The 16,460-nt window shown below is 44.4% G+C and overlaps 1 protein-coding gene across 1 annotated transcript in view; it reads right to left on the reverse strand.

The window, feature by feature from the left end:
* UST (uronyl 2-sulfotransferase) overlaps window positions 1-11,594 on the reverse strand; it is a 478,891-nt gene extending 467,297 nt beyond the window's left edge. Inside the window, exon 1 of the mRNA XM_077289186.1 lies at window positions 10,930-11,594. Coding sequence (XP_077145301.1) covers window positions 10,930-11,140 — 211 coding nt within the window. The 5' untranslated portion in view covers window positions 11,141-11,594. The remainder of the gene's footprint in view (window positions 1-10,929) is intronic.
* Window positions 11,595-16,460: the final 4,866 nt, after the last annotated feature.

Below are 16,460 nucleotides of genomic sequence, written 5' to 3' on the forward strand. Positions count from 1 at the left end.
CATTTCCACTGAAGTTGGATCAGCCTGTAACTTAATTTTCCACTTTGATTTTGAGCATCATTCCAACTCCAGACCACCGTTGGATATTAGTTGTGATTTACGTTGATCATTTTTAGGTTTTATTGTTCTCAACACATTCCACTATGTAATGAATAAAGATTTGCAACTGAAATATTTCATTCAATGATATCTAGGATGTGGGATTTTAGTGTTCCCTTTATTTTTTTGAGCAGTGTATTATTAAGTGTAATGGCTGTGTCTGACGGTGCAGGGACATGGTCTGATCATACCTCAGACATAACAGTACGGGATCACAGCTGATTTTTTTGGGAGGTAAAACATTGTTTAAAAACAGGCAGGGAAATATTTTACCTCCCAGAAATAATTATTTGTGATCTCGTGCTGTCTGTTTAGTCTCTTTTACTTCCTTCCCTGCCCAGTAGCTGTGGTATGATTAGGCCATGTTCCTGTACGGTCAGACACGGCCACTACACAGTTCACAACAGGGGCTCATTTATAAGATTATCTCAGCACAGGAACATTTTATTTAACACATCCAGTTGTGGAAATTATTTTAATTGTAAAATCTTTTGATTAAAATGAAATTTGTTCACGGGAAAACCCCATTAAGCTCAGGAATCCTTATTTGTAGCTGCCATTACATATTTTGTCATAAATGCAGTGGTATTTTTTTCTGGTAAAATGACAGTAGCTGTAAATGAAACCTACCAGACCCCATTATAGTCAATGAGGTTCTTCGCTGGCCATTACCGTTTGTCATGTGATTAATGTGGCACTGCTGTCATGGAGCAAAGAAGCTTAAATGCCAACCCAGATTTAAACCAAGCCTAAGACTAAGTGCACACGTTGCAGAATTGCCGCGGAAATTTCCGCGGAAATTCTGCGCCTCCTGCCGCGGGTATATCGCATGCAGAATTGGTATGCATATTCCCGCAGAAAACTAGCGTTTTGCAAGCATAATTAGCTTGCAGAATGCTAGCGTTTTCAAAGCGATCTGTAGCATTGCTTGGAAAACTGATTGACAGGTTGGTCACACTTGTCAAACATAGTGTTTGACAAGTGTGACCAGCTTTTTACTATAGATGCTGCCTATGCCGCATTATAGTAAAAGATAGAATGTTAAAAATAATTTTAAAAAATGGTTATACTCACCTTCTGGTGGCCCGATCTCCTCAGCGGCGTCCGTTCCTATAGATGCTGTGTGTGCAGGACCTTCCATTGACGTCGCGGTCACGTGACCGCGACGTCATCGCGCTCATGTGACCGCGACGTCATCGCAGGTCCTTCACACACACCATCTATAGGAACGGAAGCCGCTGAGGAGATCGGGCCACCAGAAGGTGAGTATATCACTATTTTTTATTTTAATTCTTTTTTTTTGTAACCAATTATATGGTGCCCAGTCCGTGGAGGAGGAGTCTCCTCTCCTCCACCCTGGGTACCAACCGCACATGATCTGCTTACTTCCCGCATGGTGGGCATAGCCCCATGCGGGAAGTAAGCAGATCAATGCACTCCTATGTGTGCAGAATCGCCGCGATTCCACAAATTTAATGAACATGCTGCGTTTTTTTCTGGAATGCGATTCCGCTCAGGAAAAAAATGCAGCATGTGCACAAAAAATGTGGATTGCATTCTTTTAAATAGGATGCTTAATGTGAGCGTTTTTTTCGCGGTTTTATAGCGTTTTTATAGCGAAAAACCGCGAAAAAAACGCGAAAAATCTGCTAGGTGTGCACACAGCCTAAAAGGAAAGTGTAGCGCTGCTTAAACTGCAATTCTTCACTTGAAAATGAGAGAGACCATGTGCAAATAATAGAGACTAATTTCCAAAAACTGAAGCCAACAAACGCAAAGCGGTCAAACCACATGAACACACCCTTAAACTACTGCTATCCTGTCGGAGGAAGCAAAACAAAAATTCTGCATCCATAATTCCCAGTTTATAAATTATAGACTTTCTGTGCATACTCCACAGTAAAACTACAAAGCACAGACTCATGCATGCAAATGGGGTTGTACAAGGCCTTACTCAAATAATGCTAAAATATCCATCTGTTGCGGAATCATTTCTACATTCACCTACAATTTCACACGAATTAAAAGAAATGGTAAAATGCACAGAAAATGGGCAGAATTTCACAGAAATTCCTCACAGGGCAATTCTGCTGCATGTTAGCATGGCTTTATAAATCCACAAGATCTAAAAACCCAAAGCACGTCCTAAATCTGTGATGTTTATTTCTGAAAAGTGTGCATGGATTGTATTTCCCGAAATGTAAACCTACATTCATATTTGTAAATCTTATGTAATTTTGAACCTAATCCTGAATTTCCCCTCAGGCTTTCCTTAAAAGTGATTTACTTAACTTGATATCCATGACAAGTAACTTGCTAAACCCTCCCATTTTAATCTTTGACTACTAAACATGACTGTTCAGGACAATGCTCACAATTTTGTGCCAAACTGTAGTAGACACCAATGATTGCAGTAATCTCACAGTGTGAAAATCATGGGTAAAGGCACGGGGTCACACAAAAGCACGTGGTCCTCAGCTGTATGCTGAGACATTACAGGTAGTGCAATCCTCACAAACGCTGGTATCATACTGGACAAATGAGCACAAGGGATAGAACAACGTTGATGTTACTATGCACTGGAAAGTACAGCTGCAAGTACACCACATTTTAAAGGGAATCTGTCAGCTGGATTTTGACAAGTAATCTGAGGACAGTAATCTGAGGAATGAGACACAGATTTCAGCAATGTGTCACTATTAGACTGTCTGCTGTTGTTTCCATACAATGAATGTTTTATCACCAAGAGATCACTGTCTGGACTACAGCTCCTGGTAGCCCTGGTCTGACCACGCCCCGTCCTCTGATAAGCAGCTCAATGTCAATAGGCAATGTACCCAGGAAGCTGTACTGTGACCTAAAAACTCATAGTTTCACAACTGGCGCACCAAGGAAACAAATTTGTTGGAATCGGGGTCTCTTTTCCTATATTATGCTGCAAACCTGGTGACAAATTCCCTTTAAGGATCTGCCCATATACACATGCTGTGCATAAGCATATAGTGGAATACTTTGGCCTATACTCTCATTATTTAAAAAGAAAACATATACTGCATGGTATACCGTACTTTAGTCCCTATGTGTAGGAAAACATACAGTAAGTAGCATGAAGACATTGTTACATTGGAGTACTGGGTTAAAATACACCCAAAAGAACAAATGGGAAGGGAATTTGTATGTTCTCTTCATGATTCCTTTTCATAGACACACTGGTAGGGAATTTAGATTGTGAATGAGGACAATGTCTGTAAAGTGCTGTGAAATATATTGGTGCTATATAAGCTAAAAGAATAAACAATAGAATAGTAGTACAATTTCTTGTACAGTAAGAAATAAAGGTATTCCACCACCGTGCTGCAAACACTGGGTGAACAGGATCCTATGGATTCATTCGATATTCTCCTCGCTTATCAATAAAAGAAAATGTGAACAGACTCGAACTAAGGCCAGTCTCACACGTCCAGATAATTCCGGTACCGGAAAAATCGGTGCCGGAGTTATCCGTGTCCGTGTGCTCACGTGGCACATCAGTGTGGCACATGTGCGGCAGCCGTGTGCCGACTGAGGACCACACGGACCGTGCAGGAGACAGCGCTAGAGTTAAGCGCTGTCCCCCCTGCGTGTGGTGCTGAAGCCGGCATTCATTCCTTCTCCCCAGCAGCGTTCGCTGGAGAGAAGGAATGACAAATCAAGGTTTTTAGGGTTTTTTTGTGTTTAAAATAAAGTTTGTGGTCACCTCCCGCCTCCCACGCCCTGTGTGCCCGCCCGCTTGCATTAAAATACTCACCCAGCTCCCGCGATGCTTCCTCTCAGCGCCGGCAGCTTGTCCAGTGTGAGCGGTCACGTGGTGCCGCTCATTACAGGGATGAATATGCGGCTCCACCCCTATGATAGGACAGCATCCGTGTGCGGTACGTGTTTACACAGACCCATTGACTTTAATGGGTCAGTGTGATCCGTGCGCTCCCACGAACACTGACATGTCTTCGTGTTTTGCAAACGGACACACGGTCCGTGAAAACACGCTGACATGTGCAGAGACACATTTATTTTAATGTGTCTACGTGAGTCAGTGTCTCCGGTACGTGAGGAAACTGTCAGCACACGTACCGGAGCCACTGACGTGTGAAAAAGGCCTAATAAATAGTCATCCTTCTGACCACAAAAGCTTTCATCGTGAACAGAGACCGGGTATCTAGACATTGCGGGGGAATACCATGTATTCTTCTTTTGAACTACAAGGTGTATTGGAACTCCAACACTTTTAACACAGAGATAAAATCACCAAATACGTAAGTTGCAATATTCATCCTGTTAGGGGTGCTATCCAATAAATCATTATAGTAATATGGGTGCTTTTTGTAAAATGAAGAAACTTGAGCTAATGAGCAATGTCATGGCAGCATCTTCAGTCTGCTGACATACTTGGTACTAAAACAAGAACGCAGCTGGTAATGAATCTCAGCTGTTGTGCAGAGGTCAAACATGGAACCAAGAGAGAGCGTCTTTACAACATTGGCTCTTCTGCCTGGTTGCTAATCGCGCAGTTTAATTACACAGTTAAGAATATGAAGCTGCATTTCCATATTTCTACATTTTTATTTACCAGGGTACAGTAGTACTGGTTTCATACGTTCCAGAAAAGATTTCACAGCCCAATTTAAAGCCAGTTCTCTGAAGCTGAGCTGGCCAGGCTAAACCTTGAAATATTCTCCAGTTCAATGGATATGGTCACAAGCCGAGCACAAATTCTTGTGGCAATGGGCAAGTAGGAGCGTCTGTGAGACATCAAAACTAGAATGTTAACTCAGCAATACGCATTCTGGAATCCTGGCTGCAGTCACACAATCAGCATGGATATAAAAGAAGAAAAAAAAAATATCACACCCTATAAAAAGAAGGAAAATGAGCCATGTCTACCAATCATTCATAGATTAAAGACAATGATGTGACCTGAACTCAGTCAGTCAAGAGTGTCATAAAGTTGGCAAAAACAACCTAGCATGTGTCCCCATCGCTAGGTCTAATGCAATCCTACAACTGTCTTAGGGTATAGAAGAAAAAAAATATAATAATTGTGCCACAATGTTCTTCTCTCTGACTTGTAAAATCAGGGGCATATTGAGGTGCAGGAGCAGATTCACGCACTTCTTTGGCAGCTCATGCTATAACCATGTGTATGAACCTTTGAGTTTTTAAAATAAATATTTATTAATAATGAATCCTAAGAGGCGGTAAAGTAGTTACATTTATTCAAACACTATTTCCCAGTCTGACAACTAATATCTGATATCCACTTAACATTAAGCGAAATTAATCCCAACACCTCAGTGTGTAAATTCAAGTTTCTTGGCTAGAAATGACTGCTCTTTGCTGTTTATTAGCGTCGCTGATGGCAGGCTGCCCACTCCATGTATATGGGACAGAGCAAAGAGAGGATTATATTTCTGCAGCCACATACTTCCTCCCTGCTGAGATATATGCATTCCTTCATGCAAAAGTGAATTGCTTTATTGCAATTGAAAAGTGCACCATGACATAACATTCCAGGCTATCAGATTTGGACACACTTATTAGCTAGGCTTCATTTCTGCACGGTACGTCAAAAGCACAAAGGTGAACCAATTTGCAAGACCCCAGTAAAGCAGCCATATAGAAGTTTGTGCCTACTGGACAAGAGATCTGTGAATTGCCCAGGGACAGATTGTAAAGAGGGCAATCTGGACTACTATCCGAGGACCAAGGATCCAGGAGGACCCATGGTTAAGTTGCCTTCACCATATTTTTTGCACCACCATCGTCAGCGCTTATCGTCGGCAGAGGGTGTTCCTGCTGCTCCACTGGCAGCAATAGAGACATAGTGTAGCCACAAGAAGCCATTCTTCGCTTCCTGCTCATTACCTTCTCTATGACTCAGCAAGGGTGATGAAGTCATGTATGTGTAGGGCTCAAGCGGAAGGAAGCAGAGGATCGCCAGGAGAGGTAAGTTATTCATCGCGCGACTGTGTCATTTAGGAGGCACGCAACGGTCACAAAAGACAGGAAGCAGAGTAGCAGGGAGAGGTACATTATTCTTTTTTTTCTTTAAAGTGAATGAACTGGGGGTGCGGAGTGAGAATAGAGGACATTACATAATAATGAATTAAGTGGGGGTGGGGGAGGGAGAGACCATTACACTATAATGAATTGGGGGGATGGGATAGAAAACATTATATTATAATAAATTGTGGGTAGGGAGTGGGAAAGAGCAAATTGCTAATGAATTTGGGGGGGAGGGAGATATAGCATTATACTATAAAAATTGGGAGTGAGAAAGAGGAAACTGCAAAATGAATTTGGGGAGGAGGAAGGGAGCGAAAGCATCATATTAGAATTAATTGGGGGTGGGGTGGGAAGAAGAGAATGCATAATGAATTTGGGGGAGGATGGCAGAGAGGTCAATGCATAAAGAATTGGAAGGTAAGTATTTGTAATGAATTGGGGAAAGACATGTAATTGTAATGAATTGGGGGAAGACATATAATTATAATTAATTAGGGGGACATATAATGGTAATGAATTGGTGGAGGTAAGTATTTTTATACCTCAGTATCTGTAAGCCAAAATCAGGAGTGGAACAATCAGAAGAAAAGAATAATAGAAACACATCACCACTTCCGTATTTTTCACTTTTTGTAGGCGAAAAACTGACCAAATACTCAATTTGTGCAAGTGGCCTTAATGGTGTGGTGCATATCTGTATTCAGTGACACAAGGTGGGGAATTGTTTTTTCAGGAAATTGATGTGTATAAATAAATAAATATATTTAACCCTTTTATTTTCAGTGGCACAGTGATCAGGGTGGAAAGCTCTGTAGTGCCCACGTCACGGCTTTAGGACATAAATAAGAGGAGACATAAAAAATGGCTGCAATCAGGTGAGACGCCAGCGGTAAGTTACTGGATAAAATATTTATTCTGCATCTGCACCATACAAGGGTTTAACACGTAGGACTGGCGGCACTAAACGACCGCTTATCATAATTCATTATCAATCGGCGGTTGTTTAATAGCCTGTTTACACATGCGCACTGCAGTAAACAATGCAAACTGAGCGATCTGTAATATATAGCTCAGCACACATAGGCTGCCATAGTTCTTGGCAGTGCGAGTCCCGATTACACAGGAAGATGCACAGCTGAGAACGCTGATATTTTGTACTGCACAAAAGATCATTTTACCTGATACCTGATAAGTGAGTGTTTGGTTCATTCATCGGGTGATTAGAAGCCTGTTTACACTGAAAATTACATCTCAAGTATCTATTATTTTTTTTAATTGAAAATGCTACTTTATTTTCAGAGAGAGGATGGGAGTAATACTCTTGTTTGCAAAAGAAACTCCCTTATTGTGTAAAGCGCCTTCCCTAGGTATACAGGGTTCCCTCTTGTTATGTGTAACGCCATCCCTTATTACATAGTATTCTCTATTGTTATTTATAGTGTTCTACACAAGGGAAAAAAATGGCGTCTGTGTCTCGTTACATCAGCACCTGTGTGTTCATTTTATGACCTATCACATGACCTCTCAAAACATCATGTGACATGCCACGTCATACATTGGGTGCTGGGGGCACATGAACCCTGAACTGACTCTTATTCTGCCCCTGAAACAGCCTACTACCTACTGTGTGTAGTATGGATTCATAAATCAATAATACACTGAAAACAGAGTTTACACGCAAATTAAGAATTTTGAGAATGATCAATCAGTCCTGGCGGAGAAAGAAGCAGATTTCTGTAATAAGATATATTACACAGTTTCTTATTTTCATGTGTACTGTTGATTTATGAAATAAAATTAAAATGACTGTTACTTTTTTCACCCCCAGAGCTTTTTCCATTTTTTTCACTTTCGTTTTTCGCTCCCCTCATTTCCAGAGCCATAACATTTTTATTTGTCCGTCAATATGGCCATGTGAGGGCTTATTTTTTGCGGAACGAGATGTACTTTTGAACGATACCATTGGTTTTACCATGCCGTGTAACGGAAAACGGGAAAAAAATTCCAAGTGTGATGAAATTGCAAAAAAAGTGCAATCTCACACTGGTTTTTTGTTTGGCTTTTTTGCTAGGTTCACTAAATGCTAAAACTAACCTGCCATTATGATTCTCCAGGTCATTATGAGTTCATAGACACCTAACATGTCTAGGTTATTTTTTATCTAAGTGGTGAAAAAAAATTCCAAAGTTTGCTTTAAAAAAAAAAAAATTGCGCGATTTTCCGATACCCGTAGCGTCTCCAATTTTCGTGATCTGGGGTCAGGTGAGGGCTTATTGTTTGCGTGCCAAGCTGGCGTTTTTAATGATACCATTTTGGTGTAGATACGTTCTTTTGATCGCCCGTTATTGCATTTTAATGCAATGTCACGGCGACCAAAAAAACGTAATTTTGGCGTTTTGATTTTTTTCTCGCTACGCCATTTAGCAGTCAGGTTAATCCTTTGTTTTTATTGATAGATCGGGCGATTTTGAACGCGGCGATACCAAATATGTGTATGTTTGATTTTTTTTAATTAGTTTTATTTTGATTGGGGTGAAAGGGGGGTGATTTGAACTTTTATATATTTTTTATTTTTTTAATATTTTTAAACACTTTTTTTAAAAATTTTGGCATGCTTCAATAGCCTCCATAGGAGGCTAGAAGCATGCACAACTCGATCGGCTCTGCTACATAGAGGTGAAGTACAGATCACCTCTATGTAGCAGAAATCCAGGTGTACTTTGAGCGCCGACCACAGGGTGGCGCTCAAAGCAATCGGCCATCAACAACCATAGAGGTCTCAAGGAGACCTCTGGTTGTTATGGCAATGCACCGCTGACCCCCGATCATGTGACGGGGTCAGCGGTGCGAGCACTTCCGGACGAGCGGCCGGGAGCGCTAGTTAAATGCCGCTGTCAACTGGTGTTGCGCGCACATGTCAGCTGTACAAAACAGCTGACATGTCACGGCTTTGAGGAGGGTTCACCGCCGGAGCCCACCTCAAAGCAGGGGATCTGCCAGCTGACGTACTATTCTGTCAGCTGGCAGAAAGGGGTTAATAAGATTAGTTTCCTCAAGTAAAACCCTTTTTTTTAGGTATTTGTTACGCTCAATGCTAATCACAATTGTGGTGTATAGTTGGTGTACACACCAGGAAAGTCTCCAGACATATGCACAAATATATAAAAAGATTATTCTTTTGATACGTTTGGCCAGAGTATGCCAGGGTCCACAGCCTAAACTCAACTACTGTTATATATTTGTTTTATTGCATGAAACAATTTTTTTACTTAATTGCAATACATGACATAGAGGAGCACACATAGTCTTTCTTTCTTCGTTAGTAGCCTACAACTTGTTTTAGGTGTTTGGAAGTATAGATGAATTGAAGGTGTGTAGTTCTACTAATGAGGAATTATTCAAGGGGAAGGAAGAACGCCGAGTACATCGCTCTGTCAGTCCTATGGAGAATGAATGGTGAGGAGCACTGGCGGACACAGAGACGAGGGCCCAATATATTGGCCCTTTGTAGTCCAATAGCTCATCATAATGCACAAGTCTGCATGTTTCCCATTGATAGGTGATAACTTCTCAAAACCGGAATACCCCTATAACAACTAAATGCACAGTTAACCAGTGAGATGTTCTGATGATTTTAATGATTTCTCATACACTGATAGAAAGATATTTAGAATTGAGAGTCCTCAGTGGTTGATACCTTTTAATTTCTTTTTCTACTGGCTAACACGGTACCAAGATATATATCTTTCCTGTATCATACACTGATATACAGGAAACTGCTGATAGTTTCATATGAACAAAATCCCCAACTAATCTTCACACACACTCTGCCACATATGAAGAATCGGTGTCTGCAATCTCAGCAATGTCTAAACTTCCCGGGAAACAGCTCCGCAGCCTGACACATGTCATTGATGATACACCTCTGGCTGCAGTACAATGCCGACCAGATGTAGTAACACGTGATAAGCACTGCCACCGATCACACATGTATGTACAGCCCCATGGCGCCATCTGCACAGCGCCTCTGCTGCAGGTGCTGCATCACCAGAGCGCAGGGCAGTGACAGGGCACAGTGATGGGCACGGTGACAGGGTACAGTGATAGGCAGGGTGACAGGGCACAGTGATAGGCAGGGTGATAGGGCACAGTGATAGGCAGGGTGACAGGGCACAGTGATAGGCAGGGTGACAGGGCACAGTGATAGGCAGGGTGACAGGGCACAGTGGCACGGCAGTGACAAGGCACAATAGTAGGGCACAGTGATGGGCACGGTGACAGGGTACAGTGATAGGCAGGGTGACAGGGCACAGTGATAGGCAGGGTGATAGGGCACAGTGATAGGCAGGGTGACAGGGCACAGTGATAGGCAGGGTGACAGGGCACAGTGGCACGGCAGTGACAAGGCACAATAGTAGGGCACAGTGACAGGGCAGTGGCAGGGCACAGTGACAGGGCACAATAGTAGGGCAGTGACAGGGCACAATGGTAGGGCACAGTGACAGGGCACAATGGTAAGGCAGTGACAGGGCACAGTGGCAGGGCAGTGACAGGGCACAATGGTAGGGCACAGTGGCAGGGCAGTGACAGGGCACAATGGTAGGGCACAGTGGCAGGGCAGTGACAGGGCACAGTGGCAGGGCACAATGGTAGGGCACAGTGGTAAGGCAGTGACAGGGCACAGTGGCAGGGCAGTGACAGGCACTGATCTCATACATTCCTGCCTGGCAGATGTGCTGTCAGCCACCTCCAGCACACACAGCACAGTGGGCACAACTGGCATCTTACCCAGGTAGAGGCGCAGATCCAGGAGAATCTGGGGGGGTCCTCCGTTCAGCTGGTAGAACAGGGAGCCCAGGCAGAAGAGTAGCAGAGTTGCCATGCAGAAGCCATAGTCTCGCAGAGACAACCTGGGGAGCCTGGCACTGGGGGCACCGTGCACGTTGTTCTTGGGGACATGATGGCTGATGTGGTTATTGTTAGTGGTCTTCTTCATCATATCTCCTCCTTACACAGCCCGGCAGGAAGAGCTCACCCATCCGCCTGACGAAGACAAGAGCTGCTGCCTTCTGGCTCATTGGAGAAGTTGGAGGCAGAGTTTGTGCGAAGCCTCTTAAGTTCGGAGCTGCTTCCTTTCCATTGGCCGGAGCCTGGAGCTCGCTGGTCACTTGTAGTTCCCCAGGCTGGGCTGACCTCTGCTGATGGCTGACCTGTGCTGATGGCTGACCTGTGCTGCTGTCCCGGCTGCACCGTGTGCGGAGGAGCGTCCTCTGCTATCTCCTGTGACACTGTGCTGCTGCTGCTCGCCCCTCCTTCCCTCACGGCTCCCCGTCCTCAGTCCCGGTCTCCCGCTCTCTCAGTGCGGAGCTGCAGGCCGGGCTTGTGTCCTTCCCCTCAGGTTACCAGGGCTATCACATTACCATTCTCCTGCTCCACTACACTAGGCTTTGCCTTTTTTTGTAACGTGCAAATAGGAAGAAAGTTGTTTTCATTTCTTGCTTTTTTAGCCTTCACCATCCCCCCACATTCTCTGACTTTTCTATATTTCCACACCAGCGACCTCTTGGGGCTTCAGCAGAATTTCTCCATGACAGGGTTTAGCAGACAGGAGACGCGGTAACAGCTCAGTTCTACTTTCTAAGTGAAAGAATTGGAAGTTGGTGTAGAAAAGCTGCAGAAAACATGATGGTTGTGTGAACAGGACCATTAGCCGACTAATCTGCTATGTACACCTATATATGGCATCCCATATAGTGAGCCTCGTAGGGTATGAGCGCCCGATAGCGTTCAGACTCCGGCATACGCGCGTCATTTTGTGCCAGAAGATGCCCCAAGAAAACACCAGCTGTGCTTTTCTTTCCCTGAAGCGTCTTTTCTGACATCTTTTGCCGTGGCTTTACTGCTTGCCTTATGTTTTTGTAATCCCACCACTTATAATGGTGCCTTCCAAGTGGGATCTGCCAGAACAATGGACTGGTCACTTCATAGCTTTCAAAGCCTGAAGTGGTTATAAGAAGTGACGAGAGATGGGACACATGCGCAGAATGGCATTTCATTCTATTTCACTTTTTTTTAGAGATATTTTAGGCAGGTTCAAGGCAGAATCCACCTGGAAATGGTGTTGTGTGCACAACAGACAAGGTATGAGGAGATCCAAGACCTTGCCCTATCTTGGATTTCCTCATAGCTTGCCAACCGCACATTTAGCATTTCCTACTCCCATACTACCTCTTCATCTCGCCCCCTCTCTGTTGGAGTCCCCCAAGGCTCTGTCCTAGGACCCTTACTCTTCTCAATCTATACACTCGGCCTGGGACAACTCGTAATGTCCTATGGCTTCCAGTACCATCAATATGCTGATGATACTCAGATCTACCTCTCTGGCCCAGGTGTCACATCTCTGCTCTCCAGAATCCCGGAGTGTCTATAAGCCATGTCCTCCTTCTTCTCCTCTCGATTGCTCAAGCTCAATGTGGACAAATCTGAACTCATCATCTTTCCTCCATCACGCATATCTTCCCTACCTGATCTATCAAAATAAATGAAATCACACTTTCCTCTGTCCTCAAAATCCGCTGCCTCGGAGTAACCCTTGACTCTGCCCTGTCCTTCAAACCGCACATCCAAGCTCTCGCCACCTCCTGTTGCCTCCAGCTCAAAAATATTTCAAGAATCCGTCCTTTCCTCAACCCACACTCTACCAAAATGCTCGTGCATGCCCTAATCATCTCCTGCCTCGACTACTGCAGCATACTCCTCTGTGGCCTACCTTCTAACACTCTCGCACCCCTACAGTCCATCCTTAACTCTGCTGCCCAACTAATTAATCTCTCTCGTCGCTACACTCATGCTTCCCCTCTTTGCAAATCCCTTCACTGGCTCCCAATTTCCCAGCGTATCCAGTTTAAATTACTAACACTGACCTACAAAGCCATCCATAACCTTTCTCCTCCGTATATTTCCACACTAATCTCTCAATATCTTCCCTCACGTAATCTCCGGTCCTCCCAAGACCTCCTCCTCTCCTCCACGCTTATTCACTCCTCACCCAATCGCCTCCAAGACTTCTCCCGAATATCACCCATCCTCTGGAATTCAGTGCCCCAACACATCCGGTTATCCACTACTTTTGGATCCTACAAAAGAAACCTGAAAACCCACCTCTTCAAAGAAGCTTACAGCCTGTAAAGACCACACGGCCACCTCAACACCATCGGAGCTACTGCTCCATCCCCATAATCCTGCAGAATGTAAGCCCGCAAGGGCAGGGTCCTCGCCCCTCTGTACCAGTCTGTCATTGTTAGTTTGTTTACTGTAAGTGATATTTGTATTTTGATGTAACCCCTTCTCATGTACAGCACCATGGAATCAATGATGCTATATAAATAAATAATAATAATAATAATGCAGCGCCCCCACTGCCGCAGGGCCGAGGGGTACCCGGTACCGGGCCTCTGAGTCTCTGCTCTGGGGTTGTCACAGTGGCTAGGCCCGGTCCGTGACCCTGCTGAGGGGCGCTCCAAATAAATAATAGGTGTGGATGGTGTTGGTAGTGCGGTGTAGTGCCGGTCGCAGTTAATAACGAGGACACCAGGTTGCAGTCTCTTTACCTCTTTACTGAAGGTCTCAAGTCCTCAATCCGGAATACGGTTAACCAGGCTGCGCAGGTCCGGCCGGTCCGATGGCACCTCCAGAGTTCCCTTTGCAGGTGGAAATCTGTGCCTTCCTACTAGTGCTATGTGTTGTGGTCCTCCCCTGCTGAGCTTACGGGATAGTCCCCACAACTGTTGTGTCTGTTTCTCGTGTTCCCTCACAACTCGATTAGATGATCTTCTGCTAATCCTCCGTCCCTCCCTGGTGTTATGGTTGGGACGCACCCGTATGACGGGTAGGCTCGGAGCTCTTCCGGGACCCTAGAGTCGCCCCTCTCCAAAGGTTGCCCCCTATGTCTGCGTAGGTGATTTAGGTGAGACAGCCCGCCTGTGACTGACTGTCCTGCCGTTGGTTTGAAGTATGGCTTAGAGCTCTGTACCTCCTCGGCGTTCCGGCCGCCGGTTGTTTGCACCTCAGTAGGATGTTGCCTCGATCTTACAGCACGACTCCTACTGGTATTCTCCTTCTTGCTTTGATCTCGTTTCTCACTCAGCACAATAAATCTCGCTTCTTGTCCTTTCTTAGGGCACCGCCGCTATGAAGTGCAGGCGCGGTCCCGTAGCTTTCTCTCTGTTTGCCAGGCCTCTGTCAGGATCCCACCCCTGACAGGGACCCTACCGAATCTTCCCCTACAACACCCTCTGCCACAAGGTGTTGCCTGGTTCCAACCCAGTCAGCGTTCTCTCTAACTTCCTGCCTAACCCCCAGTTTTACCAGACTGTGAGGAGTGGCCTAATGAATAGTACCCTTAGCTCCCCCTGGAGGCCAGACTGTGAAATGTATTGGTGTCTGTGATACCTGGTCAGATGAACTCCTTCAGTGCCATCAGACGTACCATAGCCCCCCTTAGCGGCGGAGCCACAGTACTGCAACGACCAGGACTCTGGGGCGCTGCAATAACATACTGGTAGTGAGCATATATTGTCTGTCTTGATTGCAAAACCATAGTTTTTTTCAAAACGGGTCTTAAAGCATTAAGGCTATGTTCCCACATTGCGGATTAGCATCTGGAATTTTCTGTGCGGATTCCGCATCTCTTGGCAGAAAACGCAGGTGCAGATTTGATGCGTTTTTCTTGCGGATTTTGTGCGTTTTTCCTGTGGATTTCTATAATGGAATGGGTGCAGAAACGCTGCAGATCCGCACACAAGAAGTGACATGCTCCTTCTTTCAATCCACTGCGTTTTCCGTGCGGAATTTTCTGCACCATTAGTACAGCATTTTGTTTTCCTATTGATTTACATTGTACTGTAAATCACTTTGCGGATCTGCGGTGTTTCTGCGCGGAAAAAAAAGCTGCGGATCCGCAGTAAATCCGCAACGTGTGCCCATAGCCTAAAGCAACATTGCCCAAAGAGTTGCTGTTAGAGGGGTCGCTAGGCTGAGGCAACCTGATAAGTCACTCTAAAGTCTGTAATTGTAGCAGAGGCTGTTGCAGAAGTAACTGGGGCCTCATTTATGAGAATTACCTCACAGTAATATCAGTCTGGTTGCCTATAGCCACATCAGAAGTAATTGGGACCTCATTTATGAGAATTACCTCACAATAAGAGCGTTCTGGTTGCTTATAGCAAGAACCGGAGTGCAATTTTCTGCATTGAAGCTGCTGAGTTTTAGTGAAAGCTGAGCTCTGATTGGTTGCTATGGACAACTAGAACAGTCTGACTGTGAGGCAGTCACACATATTTTCTTTTTTATATATGTACTGTGAGGCAATTCTCTTAATTGAAGCCTCAGTTACTTCTGCAGTGGCTATAAGCAACCAGAACAGTCTCAGGCTGCCGTCACACTAGCAGTATTTGGTCAGTATTTACATCAGTATTTGTAAGCCAAAACCAGGAGTGGAACAATTAGAGGAAACGTATAATAGAAACATATGCACCACTTCTGCATTTATCACCCACTCCTGGTTTTTGCTTGCAAATACTGATGTAAAATACTGACCAAATACTGATAGTGTGACGGCAGCCTTACAATTAGGGCTCATTTCCACTGGCGAGGAAAACGGACGAGTGCAATCCGATAAAAAATCGGATTGCACTCGGACCAATGTTATTCAATAGGTGTCTTTTCATTTGTGATTTTTTTTCTCAGTCGAAATCGGACTGAGAAAAAAAATCGCAGCATGCTATTCTGGCACTTAGCCACTTTCTTCCCACTCCCGTGTAGCGGTGGGATATGGGGTAATAAAGGGTTAATGCCACCTTGCTATTGTAAGGTGACATTAACCCCTTCATGACCTTGGGATTTTTCGTTTTTCCGTTTTCGTTTTTCACTCCCCTCCTTCACAGAGCCATAACTTTTTTATTTTTCCGTCAATTTGGCCATGTGAGGGCTTATTTTTTGCGGGACGAGTTGTACTTTTGAACGACATCATTGGTTTTACCATGTCGTGTACTAGAAAACGGGAAAAAAATTCCAAGTGCAGTGAAATTGCAAAAAAAGTGCAATCCCACACTTGTTTTTTGCTTGCCTATTTTGCTAGGTTCACTAAATGCTAAAACTGACCTGCCATTATGATTCTCCAGGTCAGTACGAGTTCATAGACACCTCACATGTCTAGGTTATGTTTTACCTAAGTGGTGAAAAAAAATTCCAAACTTTGCAAAAAAAAATAAAAATTTGCGCCATTTTCCGATACTCGTAGCGTCTCCATTTTTCGTGAT

The sequence above is a fragment of the Ranitomeya variabilis genome, chromosome 2, assembly GCF_051348905.1.
Source record: "Ranitomeya variabilis isolate aRanVar5 chromosome 2, aRanVar5.hap1, whole genome shotgun sequence".
Lineage (NCBI taxonomy): Eukaryota > Metazoa > Chordata > Amphibia > Anura > Dendrobatidae > Ranitomeya > Ranitomeya variabilis.